The following is a 20,177-nucleotide window of genomic DNA, read 5'->3' on the forward strand; positions in this document are numbered from 1 at the left end:
TTAACTGAACAAGATTATATTACATTCTTTAAAAGCTTAGTAAAAATAAGACTTTAATCAAGCAAACAATTGTGTATAGGTATCAGATGGGTCCAGTAGTCCTGATGCTTGGATTCATAAAGGGCCTTTTTTTGTGTGGCCTTTAAATTATGCCAAATAGGAATATTTCTAATGTAATGGGGTTGACCTTTTCAAGTGATGTAGATTATTAGAAACATGAAATTCAACAAGTAGGTATTTCCAAATATATTAATATAGCATGTATGAGAAGTCTCCAGAGTCAGAACTCCTAGGTTCAAATCCCAGGTTTGTCACATTGTAGCTGTGTAATTTAGAGAAATTCTTTAATTCTCTTTAACAGTTTTCTCTTATAAAATGGGAATAATTATAGACCTAATCATAAATTAAGTAATAAAATAAATAACATTTTTGTGAGGACTAATAGAGTTATTTTAAGTAAAGTGTTTAAAATATCTCCTGAAAAAGAGTAAACATTGAGTACCTGTTTGCAATTATAGCTATATGCCAGCCACTTTGCTAGGTACAAGGATTCTGTGGTGAACCTTGGGGAAGATAGGCATTGAGCACATAACAAATATGAATATATAATTCCAAATTGTGATCATGTGAGAGAGAAAAATAACAGACGTTTTGAAGCACATAATAAGGAGGAATAGAATGAGGGTAAGAAAAAAGGAGTTACAGGTAAGTGTTCTTACCATAGGAGAATATTTTGGTATCTAAGGAATGATTTATTTTCCCTCAATATTGTAGTCTGTTTAAACAATAAATAACTAAAACTTGATAAATTATACCATTTATTTTTATTCTTATAAATAACCCTTGCATAATTTTGGGCTTTTTCACGTATACACTTTCTCAGAGAAGGAATAAACACGTTGTCTATTTTTATAGCTTATCAACTAAGAGTGTGCCAGCCTCCACCACCGGTACCCAATGCTGAAATTTTGACAGAAGATGATGAATTCGAAATAGGTAAAGTCTGACAAATTAAAAAAAAAATACTATTAATAGAGATATTTGCTTAAAAAGAAACAAAAAAGAATAATAGCAACCTATCTTAGAACCTCTTTCTTTGGATTTTTGGGGCTAGTTGGGAATTCTTAAGATTGGGCGGCAGTGAAAAGACCAAAAGGGATTATAGACAAAAGCAAGAATCATGTGTGTCTAGGATGTATGACTAGAAAACCAGTATGGGGATTTGAACCATAAAACATATTCTGGTGGTTTCTTCCAAATTATTATTTTGTTGCCTTTTCTGATACACACATGTTGTTTGAATTCAGGCTTAAGCCTAAAACATACAATGAAGGATATGTAGGGTATATTAGAATGCTTTATTTCCATACCTTTGAAAATAAGTGGTGGATTATGTTCAATTTGAAAATAAAGTCCTTTCAAAACTAGGTTGGACGTCAGCGCCCGGCTAGCTCAGTCGGTAGAGCATGAGACTCTTAAAACTAGGTTGGAAATTCAATCCCAATAAAATCTCATATTTTGAAAAATGATATAACAAAAGAATGTTGCCATAACAAACTTATTGTTATCATGATACTGACTTTGATTGGGGAATTAAAATATTAAAGACTACTGTAAATTTAATCTTCATATAGAGTGAAACTTTGAATCCTTTTAACTGCTTGATATATTTTTAATGACTAGCTTAGCTATACCAACTAACACCGGTTAGATCTTACTGTAGTAGAAGCTAATTTGCTCTTGGCTTCAGTTCTGATTGGTCAGTGTTTATGAAGCAGTTGTAGTTCAAAATTTTGAATATTGTCCCTGCTTGTAACTAATAGAATTTTATACCAATTGAAAATGACTAAAAAAAAAGAATATTCTGCAATATTTACAGATTTTACAATTGAAACATCCTCATTTTTAACCATCACCTTGTTGCCTATCTGAAGCCTCTTATTATTATTATTTTTTTAAATAGGTGACATTATTAGGTATCAGTGTCTTCCAGGATTTACTTTGGTCGGCAATGCAATTCTGACATGCAGATTAGGAGAAAGACTCCAGATGGATGGAGCACCTCCCATTTGTCAAGGTACCAATTCTTATGATTATTGATCTTTGAGTATTTGTTTTATGTTTGACTGGCAAAATTGAGAAAAGTCTATTTTACATAAATACTAAATATTTAACTGGCCATAATGTTAAAAGTTATAGAACTCTTATGTGGTATCTTTTTTTAAATTACTTTTCAGGTTTAACTTTAAACATTTTTTTATTCTCCCAAGGTTTACTTTTTTCTTTCCTTTTTAGTTTATCCTGAAGTTAGTTCAATTTATTTAAATTAATTTTGCCATGAGGGGTGGAAATGGGGATGGAAAATAAGAGAAACCTTAAATAAAGTCCCCAGTGTTGACTGCCTTTACTTGAAATAGTTTCTGTTCTAACCAGTAAATTTGTTAAACTTTAATGGAACACCTGTTAAGCAGAAAGTTTGAGTAAAAAACAAACAAACAAGCTATAAATGGTCCCTGTTGTGAGGGCAACAAGATTTAAGGTATATGACAGCCATCCAGGTAATAGTAATAGAGTGTTAAGGAAACAGGCCAGGGAGATATCAAATCATGTAATGTTTAACTGTTTATGGGGCAGGAAAAGCTTGATGTCACCATTGCTCCCTGAGTCTTGGTTCCATATGATAAGTAAGACTTTCATAGAACAGAGATAGACAAATGGTGGTTGAAGTGACAGATGAATATACAAAGACACAAAAATTAAAAAAACAGAAGTTTAGACTTCAAGGAATTCACTATGGAATTAGAAGGGCAAGACCCTGATGGATCTTGCATAATTTGCTAAGTTTTGATGTTCAGAAATCATGCATTGTTAATTTGTGTAATCCCCTGGAGCCCAGAACAGTGTCTACTACATCGTAACTAATTATAAATATTGGTTAATTTGAATAAAATTGAATAGAACTTGATTGTCTCTCCCCAAATTTTCTTAGGTTACTTCCTTCTTTGAGGTTTATTCCTGAGCAATGGAAATGTTTCCTGTGCAGTATCTTAACTGTTACAATGAACCTAAAAGAAGACTTTTGTTTATTATTTCAAACATGATATAAGTAGGATTAACATTTAATTTTCTACCTCATTGAAATCCTTACAATAAAATAGAAGGATTTTTACAAGGGGCTTTACAGAAAGACATGTTTAGAGGTAAAAACCAACACCAATGTGACAATTTTCCTTTCTCGAAGTCAATGACTTTAGAGCATTTTGAAATTGTTTGGATTTTCTGAAGTCTATCACCTGTAATCTTGATATTTAAGTATCATTCATTCAATTTCCTCCTTTATACAAGGCTATCTTTTCACCACTTAGAATTATGTAGGATACATATTCAGATATTTAGACATATGAACATGGAGGATAGATTTTTAACCTTTTGGGAAGTTATACGTGGAAAAATAACTTGGGCAGACACAGGAATTTGTGAACAAGCTATTACATGTCAAGACTTCTTTGACTCCAGTATATAAATACATCGTGAGTTCTTGGAGGGCAACACTTAATTTTTGGGGGGTTCTCTGGATCCCAATTTAATAAATTTCTAAAAATCAAAATAAAACAATCCAGATAACTTAGCTATGTAATAATCCCTCATCTCTCAGACTTTCAATATTTTTCTAGAATCAGAATTTTCTATAGATTAGTAATTGCCTCTCTTCTTGTTATATGTACTATAGAGAACACAAAAAAGATTATTTTTTATCCTATAATGACACTTCAGATACTAGCTAAAAAGTAATAAATCACCCCTCAGAATCAGTTTATGCAATGTTACTATATTAATTATTGACCAGGCACTTAAGCCAAAACTCTGACTTTACTCTTTTCTTCATTTGAGTTAACTCACAAGCTCGCTAAAATAGACATTCTTTTTGGAGTCTGGTAGAATTAATATGCATTGTTTTTAGTCTGTCTTAAATTATTTAATATTTTTTTCACTTTTCCTAAAAGGGACTGCAACAATTTTGTTATTCTTCCCTTTATCCTTCTAATTTTCTATATCACGTTTAAAATATGGAAAGCAATTCTAAATGTGTTGCTCTTTAAAGAGTTTGATACAGATGAAGTAAAAGGGGTGGTATAATGATGGTTAAAACTGTGGGATCCATCCAGGTAAACTTGTGACACTTTATGCATTTTAAACTTTCTGAGCATCAGTTCCCCTATATGTATAATGGGGGTGAAAATTGTACATACTTTGTATAGTTGTTGTGACAAGTGACATAATGCACAAAAAGTGCTTAAGTGTCTTAACATGTAGTCACAATCAATAAATATGTTTTATTCTTGATAGTTGTTGAGTTTCTTGATATGTGTTGAATAGTATGCAAATAAGTTGATTTGTGTATCTATAGTAAAATACATTGAATCATATCAATTTTTCAAAAGTAATATGGGGTATTTTTTCAGTTTTAAATAAGACATGGCAGACATGGCACTTCCTTTTTAATAACCGAAGCCTAGGAAGGGAGACAAAAAAAAAAAAATACACGCACTCACACATATATAGCCATGAAATTGCTAACTGCAATAATAGAAGTGTACATTACGGAGACACCAAGAAGGAAATCAACAATTCTGCTCAGGTTGATGGAGGAGAGGTTCAGAAAGTTTTCACAAAGGACAAGACACTTCATCTGGGCGTTGAAATGCACTAACATTTCAAATGCGGCAGATGAAAGAAGGACATTTGAAAGGGAGCATGAAGGAATGTGCAGAGTTCAAAAAGCTGTAAGTAGTTCATCCAATATGATTGGAGCATTTCATTTCAGTGGTGGAGCAGCAGGAAACAAAGTTGGGGAGGTAGGAAATGACTGAACTTGGAGGACTTTATGTCAAACTATAAAGTTGCTGAATGGTTTTTGTGAAGAAGTAACATGCTCAGTAACCCAAAAAGCTACTTAGCTAAGTATTCTGAAAGTATTAAATAGCAGAGCACACACTAAAAAAACCTTTCCTTAAAACTTAACTTCTCATGCAGTTATATGCGTCTATCATTTCAATATGCCATAGCTATATATTCATGAATGTTTTTCATTTTGACTCAAATTTTCCATTCCATTTCCAACTGCCAAATTAACTCTTTTATTTTATGTATTTGTAATTTTGTGAAAAGCAATCATCAGGCTTCTCTTTTTAGACTGAGAATGACCTGCTACCACTTACTTAATTATTTTTGAAAATCTTCAATTCATATCCAAGAAGCAGGTATCTCAGATCAAAGGAAAAGAAACAGAAGTAAAAGCCAAAAATTAAAAAAAATAAAATAAAACAGCTCTTATATATTTTAGCTTTATTATAATCTGTATTTGGTGTTGTATTTTTAGTATATTTAACTGTGTTATGTTCTCTAGTCCCCAAATATCTCAATATTAGTTATGGTAGCTTTGAATTATTTCTTTTCAAGTTATTAAGTTGATAAAAGAGCCATTATATGTTGCTATAATCCACTAGTCTGCTTATTATTTTCTATCCCTATATCACATGGAGACTTTACAACTCAAAATATTTCATTGTCCTCTCATCCAGGAAATGATAAATTATTTAAATCCCTCATCTAGTCCTCTACATTCCAGCAACTATATTTGGTGTTTCCAAGCCTAGCTCAATTGCACAAAGAACTGAAAGATAATCAGTTAAATTTTCATGGTTTAACCACATTTCTGAGATCAGGAGTAGCCTTGCCCAGAATAAATACTCTTGAAAGTATTTATTTCTATATACCTGAGTGAGTTAAAATTTGAAAAGAGAAGAGAGTGAGTTAAAAAAAAAAAATAAAGAAGGAAAAGGGCAGGCAAAGACCTAGATGAGAGACGCAGAAGGAGGGGACATAAGAAGATGAGGAAAGGTAAGGAGAGAATATAAAGAAATCGAAGAAGAAAATGTCTTATCTTTTAATTATCTATGTATTTATAATATGGGAGATAAATGTCTTATTTTTTATTATCTATGTATTTATTATACAGAAAAGTAATGCATCTTCCATGTAATTTAAAAAAAAGGAAATCAGTACCATAATTTTTGGGTCATTCCTCCATTTTTTGAACTGCAAGTTTAATACAAATTATCTCTTCTAACACATAATTCAAGGTTTCGTCTCCTTTATAGTTATTAAACATGAAAGCAGAGTACTGAGTGTTTAAAATGAAGTTTTAACTTAGGTCTAGAAGACTAGCATTATTTAATGATATCTTTCTTTGATAGTGCTCTGCCCCGCCAATGAATTACGCCTAGATTCCACCGGAGTCATATTGAGCCCTGGATATCCTGAGAGTTACCCAAACCTTCAGATGTGTGCCTGGAGCATCTCAGTAGAAAAAGGATATAATATCAGCATGTTTGTAGAGTTCTTCCAGACAGAAAAGGAATTTGATGTTCTTCAGGTGTATGATGGTAACCATAGTTTATATTTACTGCATATTCATAAATCCAGTTCAACTACTCTGGTTATACTTGCAGACCTTCAGTGTAAATAACTGCTTATACAAGAAACAACAGCTTATATTTTATCTTGTACTTACTTTTAAAAGTATCAACATCCAGTTTATCTACATACCATGTGAAAACTGTAGTTAGCTAATTATTTTACAAATTGTAGAATCTTCTATGGAATTAAATATTTAAAACAAAGATGTTTTAAGCTACTGTTGATGAAACAAATTGGTTTTGGAGCAATGTCACCATATCTAATACTATTCTAAATACATAAAATATTAAAGATAAATTAGAACATGATTGTTCAGTTATGTTTAAATTGTATTATTTTCTTTCTAAAGGACCAAATATTCAAAGTCCAGTGCTTATTTCCCTCAGTGGAGATTACTCATCTGCTTTTAATGTAACAAGCAATGGTCATGAAGTATTTCTCCAATGGTCAGCAGATCATGGCAATAACAAAAAAGGTTTCCGGATAAGATATATAGGTATGTGATACTTACAACTTCAGTACACATCTCACTTACATCCTCGGTATGGTTGTGGCTACAGAGCACAAACACAGACATTATTCAATTAGACATAAATCTAAATCACAGCTCCTCCACTAAGGCTTCTTGAGCAGTTTATGTAATCTTCTTCTGTCTGTGTCCCCACGGTCATGATAATCCTACCTCTTGGGGTTTTTGAAAGGATTAAAAGCATTTAGGATATTGATGACTCATACGTGTTAGTTATAAGTTAAACTGATATTTTTAATGCTTTTTCCCAATAGATTTATTTCCCTTGCATTCTCACTAAATTGTTGCTCAAATGTGTCTATCTGACCTATTTTATAAACCTTTTATATGAGAAGGTTAAACAAAAGATAAACATACAATGGTAAAAAGCTTTGATTTTGTTATTATCCACCTACTTATGATATTGTTAATATTGAAAGGGACATGACTAATACATCATTCAAAACCTTTAGTTTTGAAAAAAAAAAAGAATTGTTTTGTCCTTATTGCTTTTCACTGAGTAGTATTTAGAAAGATATGGACTGAAAATCCTTTTTAATATCAAGATAAAATAACTTTTCTATGTGTCTTCCTGTTTATAAGGTGTAATGATACTAAGCCACTAATTTTCTTTTCTTGTTGAGTAAGTGTGTATAAATAGTCATTGTACAAAAGTTACTTTCCTTTTTTTTCCCCATCCTAAGTTATGTCAGAGGCATGGGTATGTGCTCAATAACAGGATATTTTAGAACTAATCAGGCATCTCTTTCCTGTACAGTGCTTGGACCATGTTTCCCCAAGCCAATGGTCATGGCTAGTCAGTTCGACTGAAAATTACTTTCATAAATATTTTATAAATAATTCTGACAGAATAATTCTAAACATGGTCTTCAATAATTTGAATTTTAGTTCTTAAAATATACTCTCATATTTACTCATTTATATAAACTTGCATATATAGTATTCAAATAAATTAATTTTTGTCTATTTTGATTTTAAAACTATAAGATGATAATTTGATTTTAATTGATTAGCAATTTGTCTTTTACATTTTAAAATTGACTTGTCACTGACCTCACACTACTATTATATATATAAATTTTGTTCCACAATAGATTTAAAAATGTTATAGGCATGCAAAGAAGAAAAGTTTTAAAAATTCAAATGCATGCCCTAGTCATCATTAATTTTTTTCGTATTTGAATCATATTTTTATCACATGTATAATATAAATGTCTTTTTATTAAATCTGTGCCCAAAGATGGAATTTAAAAATCAGCACATTAAATTGTAGCTTTAATGATCACAACAACCTAAAGGGAAATTATTCAAATCAATTATAAGCATTAAATTGACTATATTATATACTAAATCCTTATTTATGTTGATATTCATGATAAATTTTGATATAAATATATTGAAAACACCACTTTAACCCCAAGAGTAGCTTGATATATTATATATTTTCCTTTAGAAATAACAGGTTATGATATATATATATTCCAAGTCCAATCTATTTCTTTCTAGTTACTGCTAACATCTTATTTTTCTCAGATGAATACAGTGAAGTTTCAAAGGGTAAATAGATCCTGCCAGGCTGAATAGTCTTAAAAGTACATATATATGAAAAAGCCATTTGACATTATCTTTTGACATTTCAGACTTCAGAAGATGAAGAAAGTTTTATTTTATTGACATTTTTATCACCATATGTAAGCATTCTTGACAGCATGGAAACTCTTTAATAAACTTGGAGAGAGGATTATGGGATGTGGGGGGTCTATTTAGACATCAATCCAAGTGAAATGCATGACCTAACATGATATAGGTGTCTGGAAATAACTTCAAAGTTACATGTAAACAACATGCTCTCAAATATTACTACGAAGACTGTGGCATTTAGGTCCTTCAAATTAAAAGAGGTACAGCTTCCAAAATTCACTGAAATATTTGTAGAGATTTTGAACCACCAGGGTGTTAAGAGAAATATGGGTATTTCAATTCAGAAGACCTCTTCTGTGATGATAAAAAGTTCAGAGTTAGTTTTGTCTCCCAAAAGTTATGCCAGTGGATATTCAAGAGGATAGAAAATTCTATGATGTTCATAGGAAATAAAATTCACACAGATGGTAATTACAATACTGGATTGGGAAGAATTTCTGATTCATTAATTATACAGTGATTCTTTTGTCTTTTGAAAAGCTTTCTACTGTAGTACACCAGAATCTCCACCTCATGGATACATTATCAGTCAGACAGGTGGACAGCTTAATAGTGTGGTCCGCTGGGCTTGTGACCGAGGATTCCGACTTGTTGGGAAAAGCAGTGCTGTGTGCAAGAAGTCTTCCTATGGGTATCATGCCTGGGATGCACCGGTTCCTGCTTGTCAAGGTGAAGTATATTATCCACAAATGGAAAAACGCATTAACAAAAGAGTAACTCTGTTTAACTTTTGTATTTGGATCATTAGAACTTCCAAAAACATAAATATTCAGAAGCATTTTACAGATAACCCTCTTGAAAATAAGAATTAAAATTGCAGAATGATAAGTTTGAGAAGTGAGACACATTGTTTTATTATTCTTCATTTGTTGTTGTGTGATTAATGCCTTTACTCTAATCACTCATACACTTGCATAAACTTAAAAAAAATATTATTACTGTTATTTGAGAGAGAGAGAGAAAGAGAGCAAACATGAATAAGTGGGGGTGGGAGTGGCAGAAAGAGAGAGAGAGAGAGAGAATCTTAAGAAGGCTCCATGCCCAGCACAGAGCCCCATATGGGTCTTGCTATCACAACCCTGAGATCATGATGTGAGCCACAATCAAGAGTCCAAGGCTTAACCAAATGAGCCACTCAGGTAATCCACCCCACCCCCATACACAATTTGCTCATACATCTACCATTCCCATTACCTTGCTGTCAGAAAATGATTAACCCAGAGCTCAAGATTACTTTAGTATGGAGTCTGCAGAAAGAAAAGAGAAGATAAGAGTGGGCAGGGTCACTGAAGACTTTCACTCTGAGCATGCAAAATTGTGCTCTCAGAGCAACAAATTTAAAATGTAGCCAGCCACCACGTCATTTTTTGTTCACTGTTTAGCTAACTTGACAGTGATCTTTCTTTTTTATTTGTATTTTGTTAACAATTGAGGCACTGTCAGAACACTGTATCTTGTTACAGCAAACAGAATGACAAGCTTCTTATTCAACAAATGGCACATTTTAGATATTTGGACTAGATCTTGTTTTTAAAAAGTGCAACATCAGTTATACAAGAAACTCTAATGTCATTGGACTTTGAAAGTTTTGAATATTTAGGGTATCACATTATTTTTTCCATGTGAAATATATTTGATTTATTCTACCCCCATTATAGAGGTGTCTCAAACAACTATGAGCCCTCAAATTAAAAAATGCAGAATAGGGGCGCCTGGGTGGCTCAGTGGGTTAAGCCGCTGCCTTCGGCTCGGGTCGTGATCTCAGGGACCTGGGATCGAGCCCCGCGTCGGGCTCTCTGCTCAGCAGGGAGCCTGCTTCCTCCTCTCTCTCTGCCTGCCTCTCTGCCTACTTGTGATTTCTCTCTGTCAAATAAATAAATAAAATCTTTAAAAAAAATAAATAAAAAATGCAGAATATTCTCAGTTAATAAGTAATGGGTCTTACCTATAATCTACTTATCAGAAGGAATTTATGTAAAACAAATACAATATAAAATTGATCAATTATAATTTAAAATTGAACAAAACCAAGTTAAAATAAGCATAGATATTACCAAACACCCAAAATGGGTTCTTTTATCTGTTAAACTATAATTTTAATTCATGAAAGGTAGCTCTCAGAGGCATGTATAAATAAATGAGAAATAAAAGAACTATTGTTTCCTCATTCTATTTTCTATTGTTTTCTTGTTCTGTTGAGAATTCCTGTTGATGCAGGAAATATTAATCATTTGTTAGAATTCTGTGAAAAGTTATAACCATAGTGGCTTACCAACATTTAAAAAGCTGACTTCCTGTTGAATAGATGTATTTTAATAAAATATCAAAACATCTGCTTTTCTTTGACTAATGAATAGTATTCACAAATTCTTATTATTTCCCAGAACTGATTTGGAAAAGAATCTCTGATCTTATAATTGCAGCATCATGGGAATTTAAAAAATATATAAATAGTAACCATCTAAATCATATATATTTTAAATAAATATTAAAATGATCTGACTTTGAACTAGTACATTTCAGTTATGTAGTGATTGCTTAGATATATAAAATGATATATATATATAATAACCTTTAAGGAAACTTTAGTAAAAAAACAATTGCCTATTGGTTGAAATAAATATCTTAAACTTTCTGAAATTTTGAAGTTGTTTTGTATAGTCAGCAGTATAATGTCATTGGTTGTTTTGGTATATAATATGACATTTATATATGGATTCTTTTTTTTTCATTGTTCTTGATTTAAAATTGTTCTACAATTAGAATAGTTAAATCAAAATGCAGTTTAAAAACTATTTGGCATAGTAAAATGATAACATATTTATAATTCAAGGAATCATTTCCAAAATTGATCTTTTATTATCACTGAAACAATTTTAAAAGATTAGTTGATAAAAAACTTTGTTATATGTGGCCTATTTGTATTTGAAACACAGTTAAATTAAATGAACTGGTTAAATGTCATTGGGAAGAGCTATTCACAGACTGCAGATTTTTGTTTTGTTCCATGTTTGTTTTACATTCTTCAATCATTTTTATTCTTTATCTCTTCAGTCTCCTTATGCATCTTCACATATATTTACTTGAGCAACAGTTACACAATGTGAGCACAATAAAAGATAGAAAATTTAGTCTGCTATTTCTAGTTGCGTTTGGATAGGTGTTTTATCTATTTGTCTACACATCAAATATCCCTTCATTGATTTCCTCTCCTTCAGGAATTGAACCAGTTTCATCCCACTATGCAGTTGGGTATTGTACAGTGTTATGTAGAAATAGTTGCTTTGCATTCCCTGCCTCACTTTTAATCTGTGCTATTCTGAGAGTTCTGTAAAGAAGCCTCTGTGACGACCACTCAGTGATGATGGTTCTTTGGAAGTTGATTTTTTTTTTTTTTTTTTATAGCTGAGAAGTTCAGTTGTAATCTACCCACAGGCATAGTTGTCATCCTATCATTTGAGCATGTTGTCATTTTCTTAGGTCTAAAATATAGCCATTTTATACAAACCACATATGTGGAACCTATTCTTTTTAACTTTATTTCCTTTCTACTTTGGTCTAAGTTCAACCTACACTACTCCAATAATGTATGGTTGATTTTTTTTTTTTTAAATCAGTAAATACAGTCTTTGGTGGGGTTCAGTAGGGAGACGACTTATTACAAATTGAAATTCCCAAAAGTCCTAAGTGGAAATATCAACATTGCTTGAGCAGACATCAGGAAACCATTTATGTTTGCAACATGATAGCAGGGATAATAACATAATTATATGAGATTGCTTATATAATTAAGTCAATATTTGTGCTTTTCTGTTCATAATTTGTAGGTTATCAGATTATAAAAGATTAAATCATTCACCAGTAGGGAGTCTGCCATTCAATTTTGTGAATTTCATATAGATTTCACTAAGGTATTTCACCTCATAGTGAAATTCACATTGATTTATTAAAATTAAACACCTAAGTGGTAGGTTTTCTAAAAGAAGTTGAAATAATTTTAGGTTGAAATGAAAGATAAGTAACTAGAACACAAGTCTATAAATATTAAAACCATTAAAAATATTTCTGTTTCTTAATTACTTTAATAAGAGAAAAATTTAGTTATAAGTCTACTGTGTTTTATAGGAAACCCAAAAGACTATATATTTCAGAATCTAGAAATTTTTTTATTTTATAGAGGTAATACACAAAATACACCAGATGTTACATAGCTGGTTGTAGAGCTGTACCTATAATCAAATACACTAATTTTTGTGCAGACATATATATAAGTATTTACACATATATGAACATGATATAAAAGATAAAAATAATCTCATTTTAATCAGGATTTTGCTGCCAAATATATTCATTTAAAGCTTATGTTTTTTTCTTTGTTTTTGGAGAGGCAAATATGTACTTGTAGAGCACAGATGGCAATCAATCAATCTTAGAGTATATCTGTAGTAATCTGAATTTATGAGATGTGAAAATACCTGATATACTATAAAGTAAATAAAAATTTTTACTGTAATTATCACATTATGGGAAAACTAATTTCACCCAAATCAGATCTATTATAGATGAAAACCAAGACATCTAAGACATATCAATGAGATGAAGGATGATTCATTCTAGGTTTTAAGACAATGTGTCCAGGCCCTATATTTATTAAATATGTTAATCACATGATATTCTATGGATCGTGCCCAAGCACATAGAATTTGGACCCAAGACAAGGTAATATCCAGCTTTCAGTTAAAATAAATCTATGCATCCATGTGTTATATTTCTGGCCAAAGTCATGATGAGTATTAGTTACCAACACTTTATAATCCTTAATAATTATCTATCAAATTAATTGACCAAACTTGCTATGTGGTAGCCCAGTTATAGATTAGCCCTGCATACACTCTATATTTACCCAATTTTCATTCTTATGTAATCTGTATGAATGCTGAAATAATGCTGAAAAGAAACCAAGTAAGAAACAGAGATATAAAGCATTAATAATGTATGGATTCACCAATCCAAAAAAAAAAAAAAACACACATTCAATAGGAGTTTGAAATAAATTATTCAAAAAGTTATGGTTCAGGAAAACTTTTTTAGGAGATATTCTGAAGTTGTTTCAGAGGAATTAATAAAATCCCAAATAGTTTTACATGCTTTACAGTTTAAGAGACTTATCTACTAAATTAAGTATTTTTCTGTTTCTATGATTTTGTACATGTATTCATTATAGCAATTTCCTGTGGGATTCCTAAAGCTCCGACAAATGGAGGAATACTCACAACAGACTACTTGGTAGGAACCCGAGTTACCTATTTTTGTAATGATGGATATAGGTTGTCATCTAAGGAACTTACCACTGCCATATGTCAATCAGATGGAACTTGGAGCAATCATAACAAGACCCCTCGCTGTGTTGGTATGTGTGTTAAAGAAATGGTATCATTTGTGTTTCTATTGGCATCTTGTACACTTTAAAAGATTATGTATTGTTCAAATTTTAGAACTAATCCCTGAAATGAAATGTGATGTCTAAGAGGGAATAAAAGTTAATTAAGCTATCTTGTAATATGAACAATTAGAAGACAAGTACAAGGACATAAACTCCAGAATATTTATGTCAAAAAATTAAAGTGAATTTTATTTTACATAACATAGTTTCACTTAATTTGTAAAATTCATCCATCAGTCAACATGTACTTTCTGTATATGTCCTTGAAAAAAATTTAAAGATTTATAATTAGTAAAATTATATTCCAATACACTCAGCTCTGATTTTTTTATAAGGGCAAAAGATGTTGGTAAGATGACCCATAATTTTAGCTTTCATCAGTATTATTCAGGTTACTTGCATTTAAAAAATATTCCCATTGCTTTCATTACTACCTTAATAGGTAAATGAGTATTATGTAATGGTGACATTAAATAGTTCTGTTAAAGTATATGGTAGCAGAAAAAAATTGGAAAAATGGTGGTGTAAATAAGGTTTTTTTATATTGTCTTTATATTACATTTATTCCTTTCAATACTAATTTTCAACTTAGTAGTCATTTCATTTAAAATGAAAGTTGTTATGTGTAGTCTCAACATAGGTATTGAATAATGCTTCTGTTTATCTTATGTTGAACAATTTTTGAATTAGCCAAAGTGTATAACACAACTCTTGCACAATAACACTATTCTCATAAAACAGATTTCCTCAAAACAGTCCTCCCAAAATTTCTGAACTAATGAGAATATGTCATTTCTGTATATTGCCTATTGTGACCAGTGCTGCAATGAACATGAGTATGCAGATACCACTTTGAGATTCTGAATCCATTTGCTTTGGATATATACCCAGATTGGGATTGCTGAAGCATATGGTAGTCCTCTTTTTAATATTTTGAGGTTCTTCCTTACTGGCTCTACATATATATTCTATAATGGTTGTGCCAGTTTACATTCCCACCAGCTTGTACCAGGGTGTCCTTTTTCCTTCATCCTGTCATTCATATCTCATAGAAATTGTGAAGAAAGACTTCAAAAAGAATACTTTTAAATCAGCTTCAAAGAAAAGAGAAAATTTTAACAAATTAATATAATTGGAATGATTCATCACTAAGACACATTTCATGTCTTTCTGTATTAAGGAATAAATTTGGAAATGATAATACAAAAAAAATAAAGAAGAGGGTAGAGGTAAGGTAGTAATAAAGATTCTGGGTAAATAGAATAATAGTACACAGATTTTTGAAGTGTGGAATAGTATAACATATTCAAGGAACTGTCAGCAATACCAGAGAGCTAGGGGAGTGGAAAAGATTAACATGGAAAATAAATTTTTAAAATGCTAAAGGACTTTGGCACAATAGTGAATGAATTAAGGTAGTGGTGATATAGAGGATGGAATAGATACAAGATACAGTTAAGAAGTAGAACAGACATGACTGATTAACACTTATGTTCTTGGTTTTTGTATAGTTGTTACATGTCCGAGTATCAATTCCTTTACCTTGGAACATGGAAGATGGCGAATTGTGAATGGCTCCCATTATGAATACAAAACCAAGGTAGTCTTCAGCTGTGATCCTGGTTATCATGGACTAGGTCCTGCTTCTATTGAATGTCTTCCTAATGGTACGTGGAGTTGGAGAAATGAAAGACCATATTGCCAAAGTAAGTATCCACTCAGCTAAATTTATTTCATAAGCTATTCTTTTTAAATTTAAATTTAGTTAATTAACATATAATGTATTATTTGTTTCAGGGGTACAGGTCTGTGATTCATCAGTTTTTTATAATACCCAGTGCTCATTACAACACATACTCTCCCCACTTGATTGAATTGCTTGGTCACTTCCTTTTCCAAACACACTAGAGCAAATAATGAGATAATATTATTAAAAAGATCATTTATTCTCATTAAATTTTAAAATTTTGTAAGTTTTTGTTTGTTTGTTTGTTTGTTTGTTTTGAGTAAACTCTCATGAAAAAAGTACAAGCTTTAGACAGAGAAATCCTGTGTTTGGATTCTAAATCTATCACTTACCACAATAAAATTGATAATGCCTATTGCATACTTACAACTTGCTAGGCAAGCACTGCTTTTAGCCCTTTACATGTATTAATTCATTTATTGCTTAGTTCTAATTTTATGAAATAGTTGATGTTATTATACTTATTTTATCAAAAAAGGAAACTGAGCCCCGGTTTAATCATTTTACATAACTCACAAAATCTATAAATGGTGGAGAAATGAGACTCAATCCAAGCAGCCAGACTATACTCTCTGGCTTTTAATCATTATATTATATGATGTTCATTTTCTCTGATTCTAAATTTCTTAAGCTGGAAAATTACAATAATACCTACCTTGTAGTTATTAAAAAGATTTAATGGTATGTTATGTTGAAAATATCAGCTAGAACCTGATTCACAGCATGACCTTAGTAAATATTTATTGAATCAAATTGAGCATATTGTTACTCTATTTCCATGCATTCTTTTTTTCCCATGCATTCTTTTAATATAAATGGCCAGTGTCTAATACAGATAAATTACCTGAGCATAGGACATTCAGATGAAATATTATGTAGTCCCATTGAACTTCCTTCCATAGATTTATTAAGCATTTACTTTGTGCCAGGAAATATGCTACGTTGAAAATTCATTCTTTCATTTTGTGTCCAACACAACTCTATGGCATTTATGACATAAACACTCATAATTTATAAATAATAAAGGAATCAGAAATCTAAATAGGATTATGATTATGATGATTAAGAAGTTCAACAAAGCAAACAATGGTCTTTGTGTAATAAGTATGCAAGTATCTACTATTATTTTACTAATGAATATTCTACTTTACAATCTATTTTTTAGTATCCATATAAAGGGTTTGCCCTCTTTTATAAGATAATCATATTGATGAATTAAAATCCAATGACATCAAAAATAGATGTCAAAACTATAATTATGATATTCTAAAAATATGGTATCTATATTTCTAAATTTTTGCCCCTTCTTTCACAGTTTCTCCTAGGAGTTTTCTTTGCTTCTAGCCTGTTGTTTTCCAGTATTATTTCATTATACAGGCACATGGGATAGAGATATTTCAAGGAGCTAGGAAAAAAATATGTACAATAAAATCTTTAATTTAATTAGGCATTCAACAAATGTTTGTCTTGTTCTTCTGTGATGATGTAGAAGGGTTTAAGGGATTACCTATGATGTTGAAGAATTTAAGAGATACATAAAACGAGGTCCCTATCTACAGGTAAGAGTAGGGGAAAGACGAGGAATCTAAGGACTGAAATACACTGAGAAAATGGAAAGAATAGTGCTTTTGCTGATTATTTATTGATCTTTTAAATTAAAATAATATAAATACTAGTATTACTAGTATTAATAAAAGTATAGCTACTTCAAAGTATTGTTGAGGGATTAGTTCAAAATAATCACTACATTTAAAATTTTATATGCAGTAATTTAAAGTTTGCGAATTTTCTATTTGCAATGGGGACATAAAGCCTTGATGTGAAAGTCAGCACTGTGGGCTGGTGGCTAAGTATGTGATTCTGGAGTCTGACCACAGGGTTTTAATTTTGATCTAGTTATTTATAGGCTATGTAACCTTATTCAATTTACTTAACTACTATGTGCTCCTATCCTAGTCCATACAATTCATACATTGACTCCACCTACCTCATAGGGTTGTTTTGAGAATTACTTAACTTAAAGCACTGGTAATAGTGTCTGGTACAAAATAAACAAGTAATAAACATTATCCACTATTGTTTTTAATTCAAGAAAGACATTTCATTCACAGTCTTTAAATATGAAGGAGTTATAAGAGCTGGGTTCTAAATGACTTAGTGAGTCAATCTCTTTTTCAGTTTTTTTAAACCTGCAAACAAAATATGAAATATGATTCTAATGGTTTTTGTGAAAATCAAATGATATTTTACATGTAAATTTCTTTATCAACTGTGGTAATCTCAACAAAAATTACTTGTAATTACAAGCATACTTCAGAGATATAATGGGTTCTGTTCCAGACCACCACAATAAAGCTAATACTGCAATAGAGGAAGTCAAATAAAATTTTTGGCTTCCCAGTGCTGGTATAAAAGTTATATTTACACTATACTGTAATAACATTGTGCTTAAAAAACTATGTACATATCCTAATTAAAAAATACTTTATTGCTAAAAATGTTAACCATTATCTGAGCTTTCAGCAAGTGGTAATCACTGATCACAGATCACAGTAACGAATATAAAAATAATGAAAAAGTTTGAAATATTGCAAGAATTACCAAAATGTGACAGAGACACGAAGTGAGCAAATATTGTCGGAAAAATTGCACTGATAGGCTTACTCGACCAATGCAGGGTTGTCAGAAACGTTCCATTTGTAAAGATGTAACATCTGCCAAGTATAGAAAAGTGAGATATTCCTGTACTAATTTAGCATTGTTTCAGATTAAAGAGGAAACTTTCACCCAGGTAAGTCAAAAGGATGGAAGTCCTTCACCTTGTGAATTTCTTTCTTTTATGACAACCTGCTGAGTGATCAGATTGGCTAAGTGAAGATGCAAAAATAGCTTCATTACATGTTGCTGTCACTCAGGTTTTAAGAGAACTCAAAGAGGATAGATTTTAAAGTATGTCATGTATTTTCTCTGCATTTTCACACTTATCTAAACATGTCCTGTAAATGTCAATTTCAGTTGTGAATATGTCAGATCACAGAGAATTCAAAATGTTAAAAGCATGATTTTGTTATAAGGACACATTGACTATGGCTTCAAGCATTTTTGTTGTTGTTGTTTTGTTTTGTTTTTGTTTTCAAGTTATTTCCTGTGGAGAACTACCTACACCTCCAAATGGAAATAAGATTGGAACTCAAACTTCATATGGCTCCACTGCCATCTTTACCTGTGATTCCGGATTCATGCTCGTGGGCTCTGCGGTTCGAGAATGCCTTTCTTCAGGTCTTTGGAGTGGATCTGAAACCAGATGCCTAGGTACAGATTTTTTAATCATTTTAAGAAACCACACCCCCACCCTCCACCTCTGAAAAGGAGGTAGCCCTTTTTCTATAACAAGAGATGATCATTTATATTCACTCAGTAAAGACCTAACCAGAAAATGTTTAACTGAAAATGTCTCATGGTAGAAAAACTATTAAAGAGATAACTCTTAAAGTTAATCAACTAGTATTTTAAATGAGAATCTTATGTCATTAAGGAGAGACAGATTTTCTTCCAGGCATGTGAAAATAAAAAGGTGAAAACTAATTGCTGAAAATTATATGTCTGCATACTCAGCTGGATTAAATCACTGTAGCGGTTAATTCATTCTAAACCATAGTCAGTTCTCCTTTCACCTATTTGCTTAAGGTAATGATCAAAGGAGAAAGACGATTTCCACATTTAAAGTCTTTCTCCCTTCTAATGTCATAAGATTTTAACAAGTGTAATATTACTTTCTTTTAAACTTTTAAAAATATATTTTTTCAAACCTGATTTTAGGCAAATAGAATTTCTTTCCCCTTAGGGTTTTTTAATTCATTTTTAAAAAAACCTGTTCAGTTAAAGAAACTGAACTAGCTAGTTCTTTTTGCCCCTCCTCCTTTATTATTAAAAGAATATTATGATTTATGCTTTATCTTTTTTCAAAGACTTCAATAATTTTTATTAATAAGAGAATGTATAATTTTTGCTCTATTTTTCTCCAAAATGATTTCAAGATATGACAACACGTACTGAATTAGGCATAATGAAATTGTTCTAATAATTATTCACTTGTCTTTTGGAAATAAGAGGTAATCTTTTTGTTTACTAATTTAAAAATTGCTGATTATTATGAACAGAGTATTGCTAGATATGGATAGTGTTTTGTCTGTAAATATTTACTATATTTAAGAATATGAGGAGGGCGCCTGGGTGGCTCAGTGGGTTAGGCCGCTGCCTTCGGCTCAGGTCATGAT

At 31.2% G+C, this 20,177-nt stretch overlaps 1 protein-coding gene across 5 annotated transcripts in view; it reads left to right on the forward strand.

The window, feature by feature from the left end:
- The window catches only part of CSMD3 (CUB and Sushi multiple domains 3), a 1,255,873-nt gene that overhangs the window by 1,166,141 nt on the left and 69,555 nt on the right, over positions 1-20,177 (forward strand). For all 5 annotated transcript variants that reach the window (XM_047727675.1, XM_047727671.1, XM_047727673.1 and 2 more), the window contains 8 exons: positions 916-996; positions 1,964-2,077; positions 6,258-6,446; positions 6,830-6,976; positions 9,191-9,379; positions 13,935-14,120; positions 15,665-15,859; positions 19,039-19,212. In XM_047727675.1, the coding sequence (XP_047583631.1) occupies positions 916-996; positions 1,964-2,077; positions 6,258-6,446; positions 6,830-6,976; positions 9,191-9,379; positions 13,935-14,120; positions 15,665-15,859; positions 19,039-19,212 (1,275 nt within the window). The remainder of the gene's footprint in view (positions 1-915; positions 997-1,963; positions 2,078-6,257; positions 6,447-6,829; positions 6,977-9,190; positions 9,380-13,934; positions 14,121-15,664; positions 15,860-19,038; positions 19,213-20,177) is intronic.

The sequence above is a fragment of the Lutra lutra genome, chromosome 4 (genome assembly GCF_902655055.1).
Source record: "Lutra lutra chromosome 4, mLutLut1.2, whole genome shotgun sequence".
In the NCBI taxonomy this organism is placed as follows: Eukaryota; Metazoa; Chordata; class Mammalia; order Carnivora; family Mustelidae; genus Lutra; species Lutra lutra.